This window comes from Dendropsophus ebraccatus, chromosome 14, assembly GCF_027789765.1.
Source record: "Dendropsophus ebraccatus isolate aDenEbr1 chromosome 14, aDenEbr1.pat, whole genome shotgun sequence".
Lineage (NCBI taxonomy): Eukaryota > Metazoa > Chordata > Amphibia > Anura > Hylidae > Dendropsophus > Dendropsophus ebraccatus.
In genome coordinates this window covers 23,391,007-23,413,205 of record NC_091467.1, presented here as the reverse complement: position 1 = coordinate 23,413,205, position 22,199 = coordinate 23,391,007, and the positions used below count along the sequence as shown (strand labels likewise).

Sequence of the window (22,199 nt, the reverse complement as noted above, 5' to 3'; positions counted from 1 at the left end):
ATTAGATAAATAAAATAAAGAATATTAAAAATTTTAAAAATAATGCCATCTTTTTCTGACAATGATTTTTAGTGCTACCTTCCATTATAAAGGTGGTAAACCATTTTTAACTGGTCAGGCGGCTCACTGCTAATACCCTCACCGATCATGGAAAGTAATCTCCTTCCAGGCAACTCCATTATAAATCTATGGGACTGTCTGGACAGAGATGATTGACAGCTACCCAACGCTTGTTCTCTGTTGGGGTATTACAGCATGTTTTTGTTGTTGTTTTTTTAAGACTATTAAATACAATGACTCTTATTGTAGTCACACTATTTCTTCTAAGAGTCTAGAGATAAACAGAAGCTAAAGCGCTCGCCATTCAGCAAGAAAAATCTTGGTAATGTAAGTAGCATTTGCAGTATGTGAACAAACAAACATCCTAACAACCGTTCCACCTGCTCCCACGCTTTGTCATGGCCGTGCTCTTCCCTAGTCTTCTCTGTCCTGCCTATACTGCCATAAAGGCTAGTTCCAGCTATGACTCACCGCTAAAGAGTTTGGCACACAGGCATCTTTGGCTTGTTGCTTTGAAAGCATATCCCTACCGTCTAAAGCAGGGACAGGGAACCTGCAGCCCTCCAGCTGTTGAAAAACTACAATTCCCATCATGCCTGGACAGCCAAAGGCCAAACACTAGTTCCCCAGTTTGCTATATATGTTCCTATTGCTGATACCCCGGACAGTTGCAATGTATATATACGTTCCTTGTTCAGTGTGAGCAGTCTCGCACACATGTGCCAGGAGCACATGATCATGACTATCGTGGAATTTAAGGGAATCAGTGACAAGAGTGGTACTTGTCACTGACTGATTGGAACTCCTGCTGCGTGGGTCCCAATCAGTTACCCTGACAGATGAGGAAATAATGCTTACCTATGTGGTGTCTCACTGTGGGTGTTGCTATTCTTTACACCCCTCGTAAAAGCCTGTACTTATCTGTTTTTTGCTATAGCTGTTGTGTTAATTAAGATGACCACTAGATGTCACTATAGTGTGTAACTAAGGTCTAAAAACTGCATGGCTGAAGTAAACTAACAGGTTATTGTTTATGTATATACCAGATTCTGTTGTCCAGTAGGATTTATCCTTTTTTCTGCCCTATTCTTTCTTCTCTATCCCGTTCTCTATTGCACTCTTTCCGACCAACCACAACACAGCACACGCGCTGGTTAGGAAGTTAGTCCCTTGGGTGAGGGGGAGTCTTCTTAGCTGAGCTTTGGAGGAGAAAAGACGCAGCTCAGATAGCTTTTCTCAGTGGTTCTACCTGGGCCCTTGCCCTCTGCCAGGTCCCCTCTACAAGTTAGTTCTTAGTCAGTGCCCCGCATGGGTAGGACGCAGAACAGACAGCTCACACAACCCCTTTTCTTGAAGCACCAAACATGCTATATGATGCGCTGCTAAGCCCTTCAGGAGAGGACTAGCCTACAGATAACCTCAACTCACGCCGAGGACTAGGAGTCAGTACAGTGCAGGACAGTCTCTGCAGAAAAGCTAGGAACTAGGAACTGATCCGGGTGGAGCAAAGTTACTAGAAGGTCGATTAACTCCATCTGGCAGCGCGGGTGTACTTAGGAAATCTAACCATTCCGCTCATCCCAGGTAACAGGGTCTGGGGCCTGTGTCACCCATCAGTACGGTTCAACCAAAGCTAGTGGGCAGAAGGCGGTGTGAAGACTATAAGAAAGGTCAAAATTTAGGCACAGGTTATTTCTTCTTCTCCTTTTTATTATTCTACAAGTATTCTTCTAAACACTCCAACCTCCCGGCAGACCACATTACTAATTGGGTTGAGACGGCACCCACAGCACCCTCCTCTCTCCTACCTCAGTACAACTTTACCAACTCTACTACATCCTACACAGCACTTATCCCACAGATCTGGTGGTTCTGTGTATGTGTATTTATTGGAACTGTATCAAGTGTACCTAAAGATTCGTTGTATTACCTGCTGCACATTTACAAAGTTATGGTTGGTTACACAGACAGATTTATCTGACAGATTTTGGAAGCCAAACCCAGGAATGGATTTGAAAAGAGGAGAAATCTCAATTTTTCCTTTATGACCTGTTCCCTGTTTATAGTCTGTTCCTGGCTTTGGCTTTAAAGATCTGACAGATAAATCTTTCTGTGTAAACACACCATAAAGCAAGTCAACGTTATCACCTGAGTCTGTGATTACTGGCTACCACCTGCACAGCACTACAATGCAACCTTGTCACATTTCCCTTATCTGTGGGTGGCGGGTCCTACCACTATTCGGGAGGGTTACTACACCGCTCTGGACACCTGTGACATAATCCCAAGGGACCCTGCAGCAACTCGACAGGACACCGACCACAGGGGATAAGGGTACAACCGGCCAAATACTCAAAAAGCAGGTGTGCCATCACACCTGTGTGCAGGGCTGGACTGGGACTGAAAATCAGCCCTGGCATTTCCGAGCACACAGGCCCACTCGCCGCGCGGTGAAAAGTTATGAGAGGATGTTGTGAGCGCAGCACGGCTACATGTTGTATCCTCACGGCCATGACTGAAATTACAGATAAGAACACAGTAAATGGGGTCAGAAGCTTCTGTCTCTGTACTATGTCGCGGTGCTGCAGTTGCAGGTCGTCACCACTACACAGTGTACAGAGAGAGACTGCTTCTGGCCCCGGTCACTGTGCTTAACACCAACACCGCATGCTGACTAATACAACCACATACTGACTAATATCACCGCATACTGACTAACACCACCACATACTGACTAATACCACCGCACACTGACTAATACCACCACATACTGACTAATGTCACCACATACTGACTAATACCACCGCATACTGACTAATACCACCAGATACTGACTAACACCACCGCATACTGACTAATACCACCAGATACTGACTAATACCACCGCATACTGACTAATACCACCAGATACTGACTAACACCACCGCATACTGACTAATACCACCGCACACTAATACCACCGCATACTGACTAATGTCACCACATACTGACTAATGTCACCACATACTGACTAATACCACCAGATACTGACTAACACCACCACATACTGACTAATACCACCGCATACTGACTAATGTCACCACATTTTGACTAATGTCACCACATACTGACTAGTCAGTATGTGGTGACATTAGTCAGTATGTGGTGACATTAGTCAGTATGTGGTGGTATTAGTCAGTGTGTGGTGGTGTTAGTCAGTGTGTGGTGGTGTTAGTCAGTGTGTGGTGACGTTGTTCAGTGTGTGGTGACGTTGGTCAGTATGTGGTGGTATTAGTCAGTGTGTGGTGGTATTAGTCAGTGTGTGGTGGTATTGGTCTGTGTGTGGTGACATTAGTCAGTATGTGGTGGTATTAGTCAGTGTGTGGTGGTGTTAGTCAGTGTGTGGTGACATTATTCAGTATGTGGTGGTATTAATGTCACCACATACTGACTAATGTCACCACATACTGACTAATACCACCAGATACTGACTAATACCACCGCATACTGACTAATACCACTGCATACTGACTAACCCCACCGCTGCTACTGAATAACATCCACTGTACTCAGATCACCATCACCTCATACAGTCAAATAGAGGTGGACACAGCTCTACACAGGTTCTGTACACCATATACATTACACTGCAGTTATATTAGGTGACTCACAGGGGACTTCTTCTCTGATCGAGTTCTCCCCTTTTCATTTTCTTCTCCATCTGCGTGGTTAGAACTTCTCTGAGCCATGAATCCACAGAATCTGGCAGACAGACATATTAGGCTCCTCACTCTGGCACCATCCTCATCTCTCTACACACTGCACATCTGTACTGGCACTGGCCCCTTTACACCCTCATTTAGTGGGTAGGCTGACTCTATGTGATCCCATTTTTGTATATGGCCCTCCTCTCTGTAGCCCCTCCTTATAGATATCCCCCTTATGTTGCCCCCCTTATAGAAGCCCCCCCATGCTGCCCACCTTATAGATGCCCCCCATGTTGTCCCCTTATAGATGCCCCCCCTTACATATGGCCTCTCCTATGTTGTCCTCTAACAGATGGCCCCCTCTCCCCCTATATTGTCCCCTTATAGATGTCCCTCTCTCTCCCAATGTTGTCCCCTTATAACCCCCTCTCCCCCTATGTTGTCCCCTTATAACCCCCCTTTTCCCCTATGTTGTCCCATTATAGGCACCCTCTCCCCTATGTTGTCCCCTTATAGATAGCCCCCTCTCCCACTATGTTGTCCCCCCCCCTATAGATGGCCCCCTCTCCCCCCTTCCCTTTTAGATGGCCGATGCCCCCCTCTCCCCCCCTTTATAGATGTCCCCCTCTCCCCCTTTGTTGTTCCCCCCCTTATAGATGGCCCCTTCTCCCCCCTTATAGATGCCTCCTTCTCCCCCCCTTCCTTATAGATGGCCTCTTCTCCCCCCCCATATAGATGGCTTTCCCCCCCCTTATAGATTGCCCCTTCTCTCCCCCCTACCCTTATAGATGGCCCCTTCTCCTCTCCTCTTCTCCACCCCCCTTATAGATGGCCCCTTCTCTTCTTCTCCCCCTACCCCCATTGCAAAGCAGGTTTAAAAAAAACAAACAAAAACAAACTCACCTAACAACACGCTCCCCATCGAGACTTTGTTTTCCTGCAGCCTCTGTCTGATGCATGGCTGCCAGGGGTGTCGCATCCTATCCCCAGCAGCGTGCGTATCATAGAGCTCTCTGTGTGCCGGTGGCCGCGACTTCCGGCACAGTGAGCGTCTCTGTGCCGGAAGTCGCGGCCACAGCACACGCCCACAGAGAACTCTATGGTAGAGTTCTCAGGCAGACTCAACATGCAGAGCGCCGATCTTACTGATCAATGCTATGCCATGGTATAGCATTGATCAGTATAAGCAATCTCATGATTGCTTGTAATAGTCTCCAAATAAAAATGTAAAAAAAAAAGTATTATTAAACATATTTGGTGTCATAGCCTATGAAATTATCCAATCTGTGGTTCCTGCACTGTGAACAATGATGTTATTGTTATAGGAATTTACTATCATGTATAGTTCCTACCTCATACTGAGCAATTGTCTTCTCTAGCAGTTATCTGCACAAAATTTGTTAAAAAAAAACAATGTCAACACAAAAAAATACCACATGAGTGACGTCAATGAGAGAGAGAGGGAGTGGTATCTTGTGGGACACACAGTGCTGCCTGTGGCCAATAGAGTGATTGGCAGAGCGGGGAACCTATGGCTCCTCGCTCTGTCATCACAGCCCCAGATTTAAATGCAGCTCCTCAGGAGCACTTGCAGTTAAAGGACATTTACAGCAACAGGAGACCTGCTATTCCACTGGGTGCTGCAATTGATGAGAGGTCAGGGGGGCCATTGTACCTGTAGTTACACCCCTGCCACCCCTAGCTATTGGTTACCCTTTTCTTTATGTGTGTCATTTTTACAGTCAAACATTTGTGGAAAAAAAAACGTGGCTTTCTGGCTGTTTCATATACCCATGATGGGAGTTGTTTTGCAATAGCTGAAGAGCCACAGGTTTGGTAATACATAAGCAGAACATGCATATCACCTCAACATATAGCAGAAGTCATGTGCAATGAGGTAACTTCTCTATCACCCCCATGTTTGAGGTCTTCCCATACAGTATATTGGTGTTATATCTCTATAGCCAGCATATATGTGTCCATGCCATAGTACAGAACTTACCGCTATTTATAATATTGTATTATGAAGGACTTATCACTCCACACCCACCACTATTCCCTCACCTCTCTCTCTCAGCCGCTGTATCCCAGACTATATAGGCCGCCTCTACTCTGGGGGAGGGAAGACAGACAAAAAGCAATCTTCCTATTGGACACAAAGCTTGTCACTCATTTACTCCGCCACAAGCACTGCCCACTTCCAGGACCAGGAGCTTAAGAGTGTGAGGAGAACAGGGCGGGAACTACTCACATACTATCCAATGGACATCACTGAGCCGCCATTACACCCATGAGGAAACCCCACAGTGAACCACATAAGAGACCATTATAGCCCTATGAGCACTAGGTTTTTGGACTACCAGAAGTGAAGATTACAGAACATTAATTCTATGAATTATAAATTGTTTCCTTCCAATGTATGTTCTGTGTAACTCACCTCCTCAGTCATTTACATAAGCGCTCCTTAAAGGGGTTGGTCACTTTATAGTAAAATAGTTCAGTGTATAGTAAGTGTAGTCACTGCAGCTCCCTGTGTACCTCATAGAGCGCTGTGCTCTTATGCTCTGTGGTGAATCTATAAGATGGCCGACAGGGAGGAGCCTGTAAACATGCCCCATCCACAGTGTCCACCACTGAGCCTGTATATGTCTATGGAGGACACGGGGGGGCGGGGCATGGTCACATGTTCCTCCATGTCAGTCATCTTATAGAAGGATTCACCACAGAGCTCTATGAGGTACACAGGGAGCTGCTGTCAGTAAGTGCAGTGACTACTACTATATACTGTACACTGAACAATTGTATACTATATACTATGAACTGGACAACTCCTTTAACCTGTGACTCTTCAGCTGGTGAAAAAGTACAACCAGTGGCGGACTGGGGTACCTTGTGTCCACCCGAGAAATTGATAAGGGGCTACCCTACATACTGTACATAGACATGACCAGCGCCAAACCTTTCACGTTAAGGGTCAGTTCACACTGAGTAAAACTGAGTAAATTTCCACCTGTTTTACTCAGTCTGAACAGACCCTTTTACAGTGACTTTGCATAGAGCTGTATATGTGACCAGTCACTTATACAGTTGTTTCTGTGGTACCATATGCAAACAGCACAGAGTACCACATATGTCACGAAAATAAACTTTTGACATGTCAAAGAGACGAAGAGACATGTCAAAAGTTTTGATGGTTTTGGGATCTGAGTGTTCATACCATGACCTATTGGGAGACGTCTGCCCTCTTTCTGGTACCCGACCGCATAATGTAAGTCTATGGGACAGGTTTCTTCACACTGCACACTCTTCTGCAGATGGTGTGAGTGCAGAAAAAAAAGTGTATATATATATATATATATATATATATATATATATATATACATACTACATGGCTATGTTCACACGCTGTAAGAGACCGGCCGTTCTCTGCACAGATCATCCCGGCCGGTACTGCAGTACCGGCCGGAAGATCTGTCTGGCCGCAGTGCGCTCCCGCACCAGAACTCTCATAGCACACAATGAAGCATTGTGTGAATTGACAGGTCTTTCTGCGGCCGCAATTCACTGAATTGCGGCTGCAGAAAACGGACATGTCAGTTCTTTGCGGCGCCACATGGGATCCCAGCCGGAGCTGGAATATATAAAAAATTTAAAGGGCCAGCGTCACCCCTTAAATAAAGCTCTTTTACCCACCCAGCCCCCATGCTGCAGGTCCACTTCCTGCTAGTTGCACCCAGTGCAGGCAGTGTGACGTCACCATACTGTGCGCTGGGATGTGACACTGATCACTTGCAGGTTATAGGCCTTATGCAGCCTTCAGCTACAAGACTGGGTAGCTGGTGGCCATCTAATCTGTCACTGGAAGAAGTGACTATCTGGCGCATATAGCCCTGGAATCCAGGGGCGTAGCTAGGATTCATGGGGCCCCATAGCAAAAAACTGTACATGGCCCCCCTTCCCTTTGCACAACACAAAGCACTGCATATATATATTTATATAGGTTGGTAATGTGGCCAGAAAATTAAATCTCTTGTGACCAGAGGCAGAATCCTGCCTGCAGCTACAAAAGTTACTGGCAGAGCAGAGAGCCAATGGCTGCTTGTTCTATCAGTCCAATGTATTTAAACTATAAGGGCCCATTAGGAGCCCTTATGGTTAAATACATACTGCAGGAGCAGACTATCTTCTGCTTAACCCTTCATGTACTGCAGTGTGTGAGTGACCCAATGTTCTCTTATGTGCTGCTACACAAAAAAAAAGTTAAAAAGGAAGACAAGGAGATCTCTGTTTCACTGCTCCTGCACTGATAACCCCTGACCTTTGGATAGAGCACTGCACATTTTCCTACTTGATTGCAGCAGCCAGAGAACAGAGGTCAGGGGTTAACAGAGCAGTGAAGCAGAGATCTCCTTGTCCTCTGCCTATTAAGCCTTTTTTGTGTTGCAGCGTGTAAGTGAACACTGGGTCACCTATACACTGCAGTACATAAAGGGTTAAGCATTAAGACACAGGACAGCTCTTATTTTCCCTGGGCCCCCCTCCACCATGGGCCCCAGAGCAGCTGCCTACCTTGCCTCTATAGTAGCTACACCACTTCTGGAATCCCAGAGTGGGGGCTGCAGCAAAACATGGATGGTTTTTGTGGTTAGGGGTCTCCTGGGAGCACTGGGTGGACCCCCAGACCACCCATATGATGGTTTAATCCACCACTGTAGGCTACATTCACACATAGTATTTCCGACAGTCTTTTTTTCAACCAAAACCAAGAGTGGGTTGAAGACAGAGAAACTGAGCAATTCTTTCTATAATTCTTTCATAATTCTGCCCTGTCAGCTTCACTCCTGGTTTTAGTTGAAAAAAATACTGACGGAAATACTATGTGTGAACATAGCCTAAGCATTTACACACATATTACAGCGTTGGGCTATGTTCACACATAGCCCAACATATTCCCATCAGTATTTTGGTCAATATTTTGAAGCTAAAACCAGAAGCTAAAACTGACAGGGCAAAAGAATTATGTAAAGATTTGCACAGTGTGTGTGTTTTCAACACACTCCTGGTTTTGGTTGAAAAAAAGAAAAAACTGATGGAAAAACTATGTTTGAATATAGTCATACACAAATATGCACAACACACATCACATATATATACATGTAATCATACTAACACACACAGGTGCATGACATAGATACACAATAGATATGTACACACTTAAAGAGGATGTACCATCAGGTACATCCTCTTTAATCTGACCCAGGAGTAGAATGGCGCCGTCACGGGGAAGCCTGTGCAGTGGTCTGTTTTTTGAACCACGGCCCGATTCCCGTGTAAGGCGCCGTTCTATCAACTGGTTCCGGGCCGGAGCTGAAGCACATAAGGCGGGCCGCCCCGCCCCAGAGGGAGGATTCGCCCGCCCCTGTATGACGCGGCTCCACATCATAGAGGGGAGGGTATTCCCTCCCACTGGAGGCGGGCCGGCCCATGGGGAAGCCAGTCCACAGAGGAGAAGGGACGGTTCGCAGATCTTTAGCTTTGGTTGTCCAAGCATGATGGTAATTGTAGTTTTGCAACAGCTGATGGGTTCCCCATCTCTGGCCTAGAGGATAACCACTGCACGGGGGGAGATGATTGCTTAGGTTGATGTTTCAAATATTAGCTGACAATATGCTGACAAGATGTGTTTGTTTTTCAGAGTGATTGTTGGTAATGGCATCAACGTCTACCCCCTCCGGCAGCAGCAATACTGTCATCCCAAAACTACGGTTTAAAAGGAATAACCAGCACCTTTCAGCATCCTCAGCGGAGGACACGGAGTCAGAGGAAGCGTCACCTGTGGGACAATTTAAAGCTTTGCCTACAGAGATTTTTCATTTATTATTAGATTATTTATCAGGTAACAAAACGTTGATGCAAAGATACAGTATAGCATTTGTTGTTCCATGTATAAGGCTACATTTACATTTTCAGGACTCTGAAAATCCTTTTTTTCCCAATTTTTTTCCCAATGAGTCCATTGACTTCAATAGGTTAGGTAGTCTAATTGTGGCACCATTTAGAAGATATACATTATGGGGGGACTTATCATCATGCGCCATTGGCGTATGCCACAAAAAAGGAGGCAAATTCATCCTTTTTCCATGGCTTACGCCAGCTATACCCCCCGATGGTCTAATGGGGGTGGCATGACCATGCGGGGAGGAGACGTGGCCTCCTCCTGTACCTGATTTATGAAGCTTTACTTGCCATAAACCAGGCAAAAATGTACACCTGCTTCAGGACTAGCAGACAAATGCATTTTTATCATGAAAAAAAAGTTTGAAGCTCTCCCCCCTGTCTTCATGGTTCTCTTATGGAGAGGGAAGGGATGGAGGGAGATGAGGCAACAAAAAGTTAGTTTACAGCTACATCACAGGGCTACCTCCTCTGAAGTCAGCACTGACCTCTCTGGGCTCTGAATAGCGACTTTCACACAGTTCAGGCTGTGTAGTCCTTTGTTCTCTGCTCTCTGTTGGTGACTAATCTTCCTTCTCCCCCCTTCCCTCTCCATAGGTTACACAGGCCCGACTGATGTAAAAGAGTCGAGATTTCCTGATAATGAGCAGTGAATGAGAGAGAGGAGGTGGGGAGGGGGGGACCTGGGGAAAGTCTTTTTGAATGCAGATTATGGCATATTTGCTTAATAAACCCAATTACAAAGTTTCTTAAAATCGCCTGGACTATTGATTTCAGAAAAAAAAACAAAAGAAACCGGCAATGACACTTTAACCCCTTGCCGCATAAGGAGGTACCGGCACGTCCAAATCTGCAGCCCGTTCCAGCAGATGGACGTGCCGGTACGTCCACGGGATGACTCTAGATTACCTGTAACCACCCCAGGTTGTCTGTAACCACAGCAGGTTGTCCGTATCCACCCCACGTTGCCTGTAACCACCCCAGGTTGCCTGTGACCACCCTATGTTCACCGTATCCACCCCAGATTACCCGTAACCACCCCAGGTTGCCTGTGACCACCCTATGTTCACCGTATCCACCCCAGATTACCTGTAACCACCCCAGGTTGTCCGTATCCACCCCAGATTACCCGTAACCACCCCAGGTTGCCCGTAACCACCTCCAGATTACCCGGAACCACCCCAGACCGTCCGTAACCACCCCACGTTACCTGTAATCTAATTTTTTTTAATTTTATTTTAGTAACTGCGCTATTTTAATAACTGTTACTAGCTGGGGTTTTGCTCCAGCAAATTGGTACTCCTTCCCTTCTGAGCCCCGCTGTGTGCCCATATAGTGGTTTATACCCACATATGGGGTACCGTTGTACTCAGGAGAACCTGCGTTATAGATTTTGGGGGACATTTTTTCTCCTGTTCCTTGTGAAATTTCAAACTAAATGAACATATTATTGGAAAAATTCGAGTTTTTCATTTTTACTGGCTAATTTTGAATACTTTCCTCCAATACCTGTTGGGTCAAAATGCTCACCACACACAGAGATGAATTCTTTAAGGGGTGTACTTTCCAAAATGGGGTGACTTATGGGGGGGTTCACTCTACTGGCACTACAGGGACGCTGCAAACGCACCTGGCGCTCAGAAACTTCTTCATAAAAATCTGCACTGAAAATGCTAATTGGCGCTCCTTCCTTCCCTTCTGAGCCTTGCTGTGTGCCCATACAGTGGTTTATGCCCACATATGGGGTACTGTTCTACTCGGAAGAACCTGCGTTACAGATTTTGTGGTGAACTTTCTCTCCTGTTCCTCAAGAAATTGAGAAATTTCAAAGGAATATATTATTGAAAAAATTCGCTTTTTTAATTTTTACTGTCTACTTTTGAATACTTTCCTCTAATACCTGTGGGGTCAAATGGTCACCACACCCCAAGATGAATTCTCTGAGGGGTGCACTTTCCAAAATGGGGTGACTTATGGGGAGATTTTACTCCGCTGGCACTACAGGGGCACTGCAAACACACCTGGCGCTCAGAAACTTCTTCAGCCAAATCTGCATTGAAAAGGCTAATTGGCGCTCCCTTCCTTCTGAGCCCTCCTGTGTGCCCATACAGTGGTTTATGCCCACATATGGGGTACCGTTCTACTCAGGAGAACCTGCGTTACAAATTTTGGGGTACTTTTTTTTTCTTGTTCCTTGTGCAATTGAGAAATTTCAAACTAAACGAACATATTATTGGAAAAATTCGAGTTTTTCATTTTTACTGTCTAATTTTGAATACTTTCCTCTAATACCTGTTGGGTCAAAATGCTCATCTTACCCCAAGATGAATTCTCTGAGGGGTGCACTTTCCAAAATGGGGTGACTTATGGCGGGATTTTACTCCGCTGGCACTACAGGGGCACTGCAAACACACCTGGCGCTCAGAAACTTCTTCAGCAAAATCTGCATTGAAAAGGCTAATTGGCGCTCCCTTCCTTCTGAGCCCTCCTGTGTGCCCATACAGTGGTTTATGCCCACATATGGGGTACCGTTCTACTCAGGAGAACCTGCGTTACAAATTTTGGGGTACTTTTTTTTTCTTGTTCCTTGTGCAATTGAGAAATTTCAAACTAAACGAACATATTATTGGAAAAATTCGAGTTTTTCATTTTTACTGTCTAATTTTGAATACTTTCCTCTAATACCTGTTGGCTCAAAATGCTCATCCTACCCCAAGATGAATTCTCTGAGGGGTTCACTTTCCAAAATGGGGTGACTTATGGCGGGATTTTACTCCGCTGGCACTACAGGGGCACTGCAAACGCACCTGGCGCTCAGAAACTTCTGCAGCAAAATCTGCATTGAAATAGCTAATTGGCTCTCCTTTCCTTCTGAGCCCTCCTGTGTGCCCATACCCACATATGAGGTACCTTTTTACTCAGGAGAACCTGCGTTATAAATTTTGGGGTAATTTTTTTTCTCTTGTTCCTCGTGAAATTGAGAAATTTCAAACTAAACGAACATATTATTGGAAAAATTCGAGTTTTTCATTTTTACTGTCTAATTTTGAAAACTTTCCTCCAATACCTGTGGGGTCAAAATGCTCATCCTACCCCAAGATTAATTCTTTGAGAGGTGTACTTTCCAAAATGGGGTGACTTATGGTGGTTTCTCTCTCTGCTGACACTACAGGGGCTCTGCAAACGCACCCGGCGCTCAGAAACTTCTTCAGCAAAATCTGCATTGGAAAAGCTAATTGGCGCTCCTTCCCTTCTGAGCCCTCCTGTGTGCCCATACAGTGGTTTATACCCACATATGGGGTACCGTTGTACTCATGAGAACCTGCGTTACAAATTTTGGGGTGCTTTTTCTCTCATGTTCCTTTTGAAAATGAGAAACTTTAATCTAAACGTATATATTATTGGAAAATTTAAATTTTCCATTTTTTTACAGCCTTATAATGGTGAAAACTTTGCTCCAGTCCCTGTAGGGTTTAAATGCTCATTACACCCCAGATTAATTCTTTAAGGTGTGTAGTTTCCAAAATGGGGTCACTTATGGGGGTTTCCAGTATACAAGCCTCCTAAATCAACTTAAAAAAAGAACTGGTCCCTAAAAAGATCAGTTTTGGAAACTTTCACGAAAATGTGGTAATTTGCTGATAAATTTCTAAGCCCCGTAACACCCTAAAAAAGTAAAATATGTTTATGAAATGAAGCCAGAATAAAGAGGACATATCGGTAATGTGACTTAGTAACTAATTTATGTGATACGACGTTCTTTTTTTAGAAGCAGAGAATTTCAAAGTTCATAAAATGCTAATTTTTTTAATTTTTCATGATATTTAGATTTTTTCCACAAAAAACACACAAAGTAGTGACCAAATTTAGCCACTAATATAAAGTGCCATATGTGACAAAAAAAAAAACTATCTCAGAATCGCTAGCATACGTTAAAGCATCACTGAGCTATGAGCGCATAAAGTGAGACAGGTCAGATTTTGAAAAATGAGCCTGGTCATTAAGGCCCAAATAGGCTTGGTCTTGAAGAGGTTAAGGTAAGTAAAAAAAATCCTCATATTCCATTATTAAAAAACACTTCCAGGATAAGTTACCCTACACAAATAAATAACCAAGCTTTTGGGACGAGAGCACAATTTCCTATAAAACACACAAGCATTTCCCTAAATATACAGTAACATTTGTGACTATTGCAGGCACTTTTCCAACCACATAGCAAAAAGGCTATTGTTACCTATTCTAGGTAGCTTATCTATGACAGAATAGGCTTACATACTCAAGGTTTAATATACCAGATCCAGAAATCCATATACAGTGTCTATGTATCTTTCCTGTTCAAGTACTGCTATTTTGCGACTTGAATGTGGCCCCTAAATGCTACAATAGTCTTGTTATAGGACTGCAATAAACAGCAATGTAAAGTGTGCAAGACTTTTTAACAAAGACTCAAATTTTTTTTTTTTAATGAAATTCTTATATTCTCAGGAAGTTGCTACCGTGCTTCTCCGAAAATTTTGCAGGCTATTTCCTAATTATTTTAATGTATTAATATTCATTTTACCAGGGAAAGGGTGTCACTAAAAAAAAACTAGGTCTCAAATGAGACATATTCCAAAGCATTTCTGACACTGTACTGTGTGGTATAGACTTACTAATCCCCCATGTGCCTGCATTGTTTTAATAAACTGGTGTCCTTTATTTCGGCCCGCTAAGGTGAGCCAGACATGTTCAAGCACTGCTAGTTAGTTACTATGGGCAAATGACACCAGTGTTTGTTTAACACAGATTCATAAATCTGGGCCAATGTGTGCATTGACAGCTGCTTTTCCCTAGACTTTTAAAGAACACCATATTAGATTTAAAAAAAACAGAGGCTTTTAGGCTATGTTTTCACAATATAAAAATAAGGGCAAATTTACATTGTGGGAACATAGCCTTTACCTATTTTACTGGCAAAACTATCAGCAGGTTAGAAGCATGTAAGCTGCTGATACTCCCCTGATACACCCCTATAAATAGATGCCCACAGTAATTTGATAAAGTTTTATTGAATAAAATATTCAATAAAAATATTTTTGTTATAGAAATGACTTCACTTGATTTTTCTTGTCTAATTGTCGGTGTTTTACGTCTGTTACAGTTAAAGCCATCAGCGTCCTGAGCCTGGTGTCTAAAGCCGTGAACGTGCAGGTTATCAACTACATCTCCTCCCCAGCAGGGGGTCGTCGGCTGCTGGGCCAGGACTTCCACAGTGATGGCTTTGTAGAGGTTGGGAGAGAGTCTCCAATATTAGAGCACTACAGAACTTTAGGTGATGACATTTTATCTTTTAAACAATATAGATTTTAACTAACGTGCTCATTAATAGTGGTTATAATGTTCTAAAAAGTCAGATCTTTTGTATACATGTATAAATGTTGTCACCAGCAAGTAATTTTATAAGCATGTACACTTCAGAAAGCAAACTCGTCTCTTTAAAGGAATGCTCCAGTCAAAAGTGGTAAAAGCAAGGATTTCCCCCTGTATAGTATCCCCCAATTTTGTAGCCATCCGACTGTAGGAAATCCCCATTTGTTAGCCCTCCCCCAGTAGATAGCATACGTTAGCCATCTCTCCCAGTATCCCCCCCTCCTCCCCACCAGTAAATAGTTTTCCCCATGGTAGACATTTCCCCTCATATCTGCCCTCCCCCTAGATCAAGGGTGTCAAATTCAAATACACAGTGGGCCAAAATTAAAAAATTGGACAAAGTTGCGGGCCAACCTTGATAATTATTGAAGCGCGAATGCGTAGTTCCTGGCACTGTCAGTGGTGTGCGTCTCCCAGCGCTGTGCACTATGATAAATTACATGATAAATTGCTATGATATGATTAAACCCCAACCCATGTAATAACCAACTCCCCAATAATACCCCATGTAGTAGCCAACCCAACCAAAATCGCCCCACATATTAGCCAGCCCTCCCAATAGTGCCCAAATAGTAGCCAGCCCCCCAAGTGTCCCATATAGTAGCCAGCCCTCCCCAATAGCGTCATATAGTAGCCAGCTCTAACCAGTAGTCTTATATAGTAGCCAGCCCTCCCCATAGTCTCTTATATAGTAGCCAGTCCTCCCCAATAGTCTCATATAGTAGCCAGCCCTCCCCAATAGTAATAGTCTTTTATAGTAGCCAGTCCTCCCCATAGTCTCTTATATAGTAGCCAGCCCCCCCCCCAATAGTCTCTTATATAGTAGCCAGCTCTCCCCAGTAATCTCATATAATAGCCAGCCCTCCCCAATAGTCTCTTATATAGTAGCCAGCCCTCCCCAATAGTCTCATATAGTAGCCAGCCCTCCCCAGTAATATCATATAGTAGCCAGCCCTCCCCCATAGTCTTTTATATAGTAGGTAGCCCTCCCCAGTAATATCATATAGTAGCCAGCCCTCCTCAGTAATCTCATATAATAGCCAGCCCTCCTCAGTAATCTCATATAGTAACCAGCCCTCACCCATAGTCTCATATAGTAGCCATGGCGGGCCAGATGTAATTCAAACTCTGAATTGCCTGGCGGGCCAAAAATAATGACATGTTTGACATGACTGCCCTAGATAGTATACCCCATGGTAGGTATCTCCCCTTATATCCCCCCCCATTCCAGTACAGTGGTCTGTCACCATATGATATTAATTGGTTCCAGGACGACCCTTGTATGTTGAAAATATTGTATGTTGAGACCAAAATTCTATGGAAAACTGGCCGAGGGAAAGAACAGCACAGGACATGTAGTATCACACTATACTATGGAGAATCACTACTAGACAGCCAACCAGTGCAGGCACTTCACTAATACTGGGGTTTTACCAGTAAAATGGCAACTTTCATTGGTTGATCATCTAGTTATTTACATGTTCCACAGATCTGGTCTGTCTGTAGCATTGTATGTTGTATGTTGAAAGGACGATTGTATGTTGAAAATATTGTATCTTGAGGCCATTGTAAGTTAAGGGATCACTGTATATAGTATCCCCCATGGTTGGGATCTCCCCTGGTAGTAATCCCCCCTCCTCCCCATGTAGACATCTACCCAGTGCAAAAAAAAACACAAAAAAAACAAGCATACTCACCTGTCTTGAACAGTCCTTCTCTTCCTGCTCTGTGAGCACATGATTAACGCCACTCATAGGCCAAAGAGGGAGGGAAGTAGGGAGGGAGCGGCCTCTTGCTACCTACGGCCACAAGAGTGATTGGCAGGGTGGGAAGCCGATGGCTCCTAGCTTTGTCAACAAAGCACACATTTAACTGCAAGGTGACAGAAATTACATTAGTGATTCTGCACACTTACTACTATGGTTAAAGTGTGATCCCATGACATAGAATAGTACCAATTCCTTTTTTTCTATAGAATAGTACCTGTCCAATCAGATTGGTTGCCTTGTAAAATTTGATACGGTAATATGAATGTTGGGGTAATATCACTATATCCATGCTTGTACTGCACGCCCAACTATTCATCTCAGTGGCCACAATGTCATACTGCATTAACAATGTGAAAGCCGCTGTGTCAGGGGGTGCTAGTAGTGGGACCTAGGGCATTCATTTGATCATTCTGGGGGCCATATTATGATCTGTAATGAATCAGTCCCATTGAAGCAGAAATATTTGACACAGTTTCCTTCTCCTCTGAGATAGTGGCAAAGAGAGAGACAATCACATTACATTGTGAGCTTAAAAAAAAAATGATTGTTCGACTTGAGCCAGTTTCTAGGTCATACCTCCTGAGCTCTATAATGGTGAGATAGCTAATTTCCTTTTTAAAGCTCTAAACTTGGCAAAGACAGCAGCTGCATAAAGATATCCATACCCGCTACCTGCAGTGCGAGCATTTGGCGTTAATCAGTGTGACAATGGATTCTTTCCCATGGTATAAGATCAGTATTTAACATTTTATAGGTGATAAACTAGTTGGCCGCTCGTGTGGTCTCACCCTAAGGGCTTTTTGCACAGGGTAATTATGGTGGTAAAAAGTTATTTGCATGTCATTCTTATATTCTCGATTCAATAAGTACATGGTTGGCACTGGACCATTACTTGTGTGTGGTACTGCCTATTACAGCAATTATATTTAGTCCTCACAAAAACAGCTTAAAGGGCTACTCCAGAAAAAAAAAGTTCTTTTAAATCAACTGGAGATTTGCAATTTACTTCTATTTAAAAAAAAAATCTCACATCTCCAGTACTTATCAGCTGCTGTATGTCATGCAGGAAGTGGTGTAATCTTTCCAATATGGATAGCAGGAGAGGTTTTCTACGGGGATTTCCTACTGCTCTGGATAGTTCCTGACATGGACAGAGGTGGCAGCAGAGAGCACTGGAAAGAATACACCAGAGTACCCCTTTAAGGCTTTGTTCCCACTTTGGTAACATATAAAGCAAAGACGCCTTGTAATATAGATCGGCGCTAATAATGATCATTATTAGCAGCTATCTTTATAGTGAGACAGTCGCTTTCCTCAGCTATGTTCCCAAAGTGGGAACATAGCCTTAAAGGAGAAGTCCAGCCAAAACAGTCCAGTACAGGTAGTGGGTTGCAGAAACATAATAAAGAATCAGTACTTACCTGTGCCCATGTCCCCACAGTGCTGCATCACTGTGCCCAGACCCTCGCTGGCCTCCTCAGCTCCCTCTCATGCAACATCGTTATATGGCTTAGGAATGTCCACTCAGCCACTCATTGACTGGGGAGGGACACAGCTGCAGTTACTGACTGGTTGAGCAGGCCCTTCCCGCCAGCGCTCCACAAGGGGACAGGTAAGTATTGATTCTTCATTATGTTTTCACACACCCCTGCCTGCACTATATTTATCGTTTTAACCTCTTAAGGACCCATGACGTACATGTACATCATTGTGTCCCTAAGGGGGTGCAGAGAGGGCTCTTCATTGCCAGGAATACATACGTGTACGTAGACGCGTTGTACACTAGAAACAAATTTGAACAGCATCAGCTACATCCAGCCTATGGAAACATCTAGGGACGTTAAAAATTTTTGAGAGTTATTATTCCCATTATAATTGAGATCAGCACCACTTGAAAACCAGCAGTGCTAATACTAATAGAAGTCTTTTAGAATTTGCTATTGCCAGCGAATGCAATGTGTAGTGAATTGTTAGGAGGCCTTAGCCTCAGATTGCTCTCTGTAACTAATACTTACTGGATTATGGTGACATAAATAAAGAGCAATGCAGGAAATTAACATAATTCTATAATGTGCCAAGCACAAGAACGTTTCTTCACGTCCTGAGCTCTGCAAATTCTTCTGTACAGCATGTGTATGAGCGCTAAGTAATGTGGTAATAAGGAACTGGAAGAAATATGGAGAAGAAACCACACACTTACAGATGACAGCTCCAGTGCTTGTCATTGCTCTAGAACAAACGGTATAAATCCAACCCCCCCCCCTTTTTTTATTTCCCCTATTGTTTGAAGTAAGGCTAAGACTATGTTCACACACAGTAATATAATACAAAGTTATAGTCGTGTTATACTGACCCATTGAGAAGCCAGTGAGGCCCCTATTGGGTTCCTGAAACAAGAATTGGGTCTCCTATTTTTGTCCTATTTACATCAACTCTAGACTACACGAGTGATCATAAGTAGAGATGAACGCCACTTGAACATGCTGGGGTCCGATCGTTCAGCATTTGATTAACAGTGAAGAAGTTAGATGCAGCCCGGGAAAACATGGATACAGTCTATGGCCTATGGCTGTTTCCATGTTTTCCTGGACTCCAACTTTCGGTATTCAAATGCTGAACGATCAGACTCCAGCATGTTCGAGTTGCGCTCATCTCTAATCGTCAGCAGTCCTGCCTGTAATACATCCACTGGGCCAAGAGGGGGTGCTGGTTCCAGGTCTGGACACTCGAAAAATTTACAAGAGAGCAGAAACATGCAGCCACTCACTACTATTGTGCTTTGCTCTGGTAAGTCATACATACAGAACAGTCAGTACTTACCTGCTGCTAACAACTGGTTGGCGGATCTACGGTCACAAACTGTGCCTGTAAATAACGGGAGCTCCATCAATCTCCAGAAGACAGGCGCTGATTTCAGTGGTTTATTATTTATATGTTAAATGTTTTAGTTTTGTAGAAGTCATGGTTTATGGTTTGCAGCCCAATAAGCCAGGAGTTTTACATATTCACCAGCTGTGTCCCCCTCCTCCGACCTGTAATTGTAGCAAAAACCAAAGCAAGACCAGGACAGGTAGCCAAAAATTTTTACTCAAGGGTGCATGGCCTCCAGGGTCTAAACCAAGATCCCAATAGCATGCAAACATAAAAAAGGAATCCAAGGCAGCGCTTCCACTATGTGATCCTGTTTATTCACAAATACAGTGCATGAAAAAAGGTGTTGAAACCGAAAAATTGCATGATTAGGTAGGATCACATGGTGGAAATGCTTCATTGAATTACTTTTTAGTTTCTTCTCCTCCAACCATCCACCCCTTTATTGACAGCTTTATCCATATTAGGGTGTGTTTAGATTGAGGAATCTGCGCAGAGAAGTTCCAGCGGATTCCGACGTCCATCCAAAAAACGAACAGGTTCATTCTTTGGACGGACAGCAAAATCCCAACCATAGAATGGAGTCTATGGCACGGGCAGAGATGCATGTGGCTGTGAGCGGTGACAAGCGCCACAATCAGCCAGTCTGAACATACCCTTACAGTGTATTGTAAAATAAGCTGTCAAAACCATCAATGGGGCTCCGACACCTTCCTTCCAAGTGCCCCAGGTTAAAAAAAAAAAAAAAAGTCTGTTCCCCATCTGGACATTGGGAGAGCTTCAAACTGCTGTTTCATGATAAAAATGCATTTTTCGGCTAAAAAACCCAATTACAAAGTTTATTAAAATTGCCTGTACTATTGATTTCTGCAAAAAAAATTTTACGACAGTGACACTTTAAAGGTTTTATCCAAAGGAAACGGCATAACTGACGGTTGTGAGTCCTTCTTCTGGGATCCACACTTACCTCGAGATTTAAAGGGGTAATCCAGCACTACAAAAACATGGCCACTTTTCCCCCTCTCGTCTCCAGTTCAGGTGCAGTTTGCAATTAAGCTCTATTTACTTTAATGGAACTGAGTCTCAAAACCCCACCCAAACTGGAGACAGTGCTGATGCCATCACTTCCATTGTAAAAAAAAAAAAAAAAAAAAATCTAAATGGATCCTTTTTTTTTTTTTTAATGGAATTCAATGAAAAAAGGATCCAAACAAATGCATCAGTTTTTTTCATTAAACGGACACGTTAAAAAGACTGCATAAATACTGTGTGAACTCAGCCTAACTCATATTTATGTTTTCGTCATTTTTTTTCCCGAAGAAGCACTTCAATTTTTTATCATTAAGTGAGCTTGCGGCACACTCACCTGGGCTGACCACAAGTTTTATTTCTGTGTTCCAACACCGTCCAGGTCCCATTGGGTGTCCACATGACCTCTGCCCTGACTCAATGCTTTAGATGAGGCCAGAAGGCCAGCATGTCTATGCTTCTCAATAAGAGACCCCTCATAAATAAAGCTGCGCGAAACTCACACGGTCTGGTTTTCTCTACAGAAACCAATCACAGCTCATCTTTTACATCTCATTATGCTCTAGTAGAATTAAACCTGAGCTGTGATTGGCTACAATTGCCACTGCCAGCAACAAAACCTTTTAGGATAGGAAGTCTATGAACAAAATGGGATGCTGGATTCCTTTTTTTCATCCAAGCCCCATGTTTTACATAGTATTGGAGTTACTGGCGTTCTGCACACAAAGCATGTGGTTTCACTGAATAATCCACAAGAGCTTTGTTTTCCAAGATGTCATGGATAAACAAGATCTTACCAGCACATCTTGAGGCTTTTCCAACCTGCCTCCACTGTCCTGAATATTGCTCACAGCTGCGAGTTAAAAAAGGAAAAGAAAATCCTGGTTTTGGCTTTGGCTTTAATATTTTTTCACGGAGAGCTTCTCATCTCATGTGGCTTGTGGGGGAGCTTTTGTAAACAACATAAAATGCTAAATTGTAGCCTCCCTTCCATATGCCGAACCAAATTCTGCTTTCTGCTTAATATTAAAACTGATGCTGAAGCCCAGCAGGCTGTGAAGGTTTAAAGGGGTACTCTAGTGGGGAAAAAAAGTGTTTAAATTGGTTAGAATGTTATACAGATTTGTAAATTGCTTCAATTTTAAATTCTCCAGTATTCTCGTACTTATCAGCTGCTGTATGCCCTGCAGGAAGTGGTGCAATCTGATAAGGCGTTCTCTGCTGTCCGTAACATGAACTGTCCAGAGCACCAGAGATTTTCTATGGGGATTTGCTACTGATCTGGACAGTTCCTGCCATGGACAGAGGTGGCAGCAGAGAGCACTGTGTCAGACTGGAAAGAATACACCACTTCCTGCAGGGCATACTGTAGCTGATAAGTACTGGCAGGCTTGAGATTTTTAAATAGAAATTATTAACA

At 43.6% G+C, this 22,199-nt stretch overlaps 2 protein-coding genes across 6 annotated transcripts in view; one reads left to right on the top strand and one right to left on the bottom strand.

The window, feature by feature from the left end:
- Window positions 1-6,326, bottom strand: part of LOC138772168 (dickkopf-related protein 3-like) — a 114,196-nt gene extending 107,870 nt beyond the window's left edge. The window contains exon 1 of the mRNA XM_069952369.1: window positions 6,184-6,326. The gene's annotated coding sequence lies outside the window, so the exon portion shown is untranslated. The remainder of the gene's footprint in view (window positions 1-6,183) is intronic.
- FBXO47 (F-box protein 47) overlaps window positions 1,597-22,199 on the top strand; it is a 52,728-nt gene continuing 32,125 nt past the window's right edge. Inside the window, exons 1-3 of one of the 5 annotated variants that reach the window (XM_069952365.1) lie at window positions 1,597-1,644; window positions 9,442-9,642; window positions 14,842-15,012. In XM_069952365.1, coding sequence (XP_069808466.1) covers window positions 9,456-9,642; window positions 14,842-15,012 — 358 coding nt within the window. In that variant the 5' untranslated portion in view covers window positions 1,597-1,644; window positions 9,442-9,455. Of the gene's footprint in view, window positions 1,645-5,990; window positions 6,164-6,444; window positions 6,505-9,441; window positions 9,643-14,841; window positions 15,013-22,199 lie in introns of those variants that run through there. The other 4 variants (XM_069952363.1, XM_069952362.1, XM_069952364.1 and 1 more) reach the window with 4 other exon arrangements.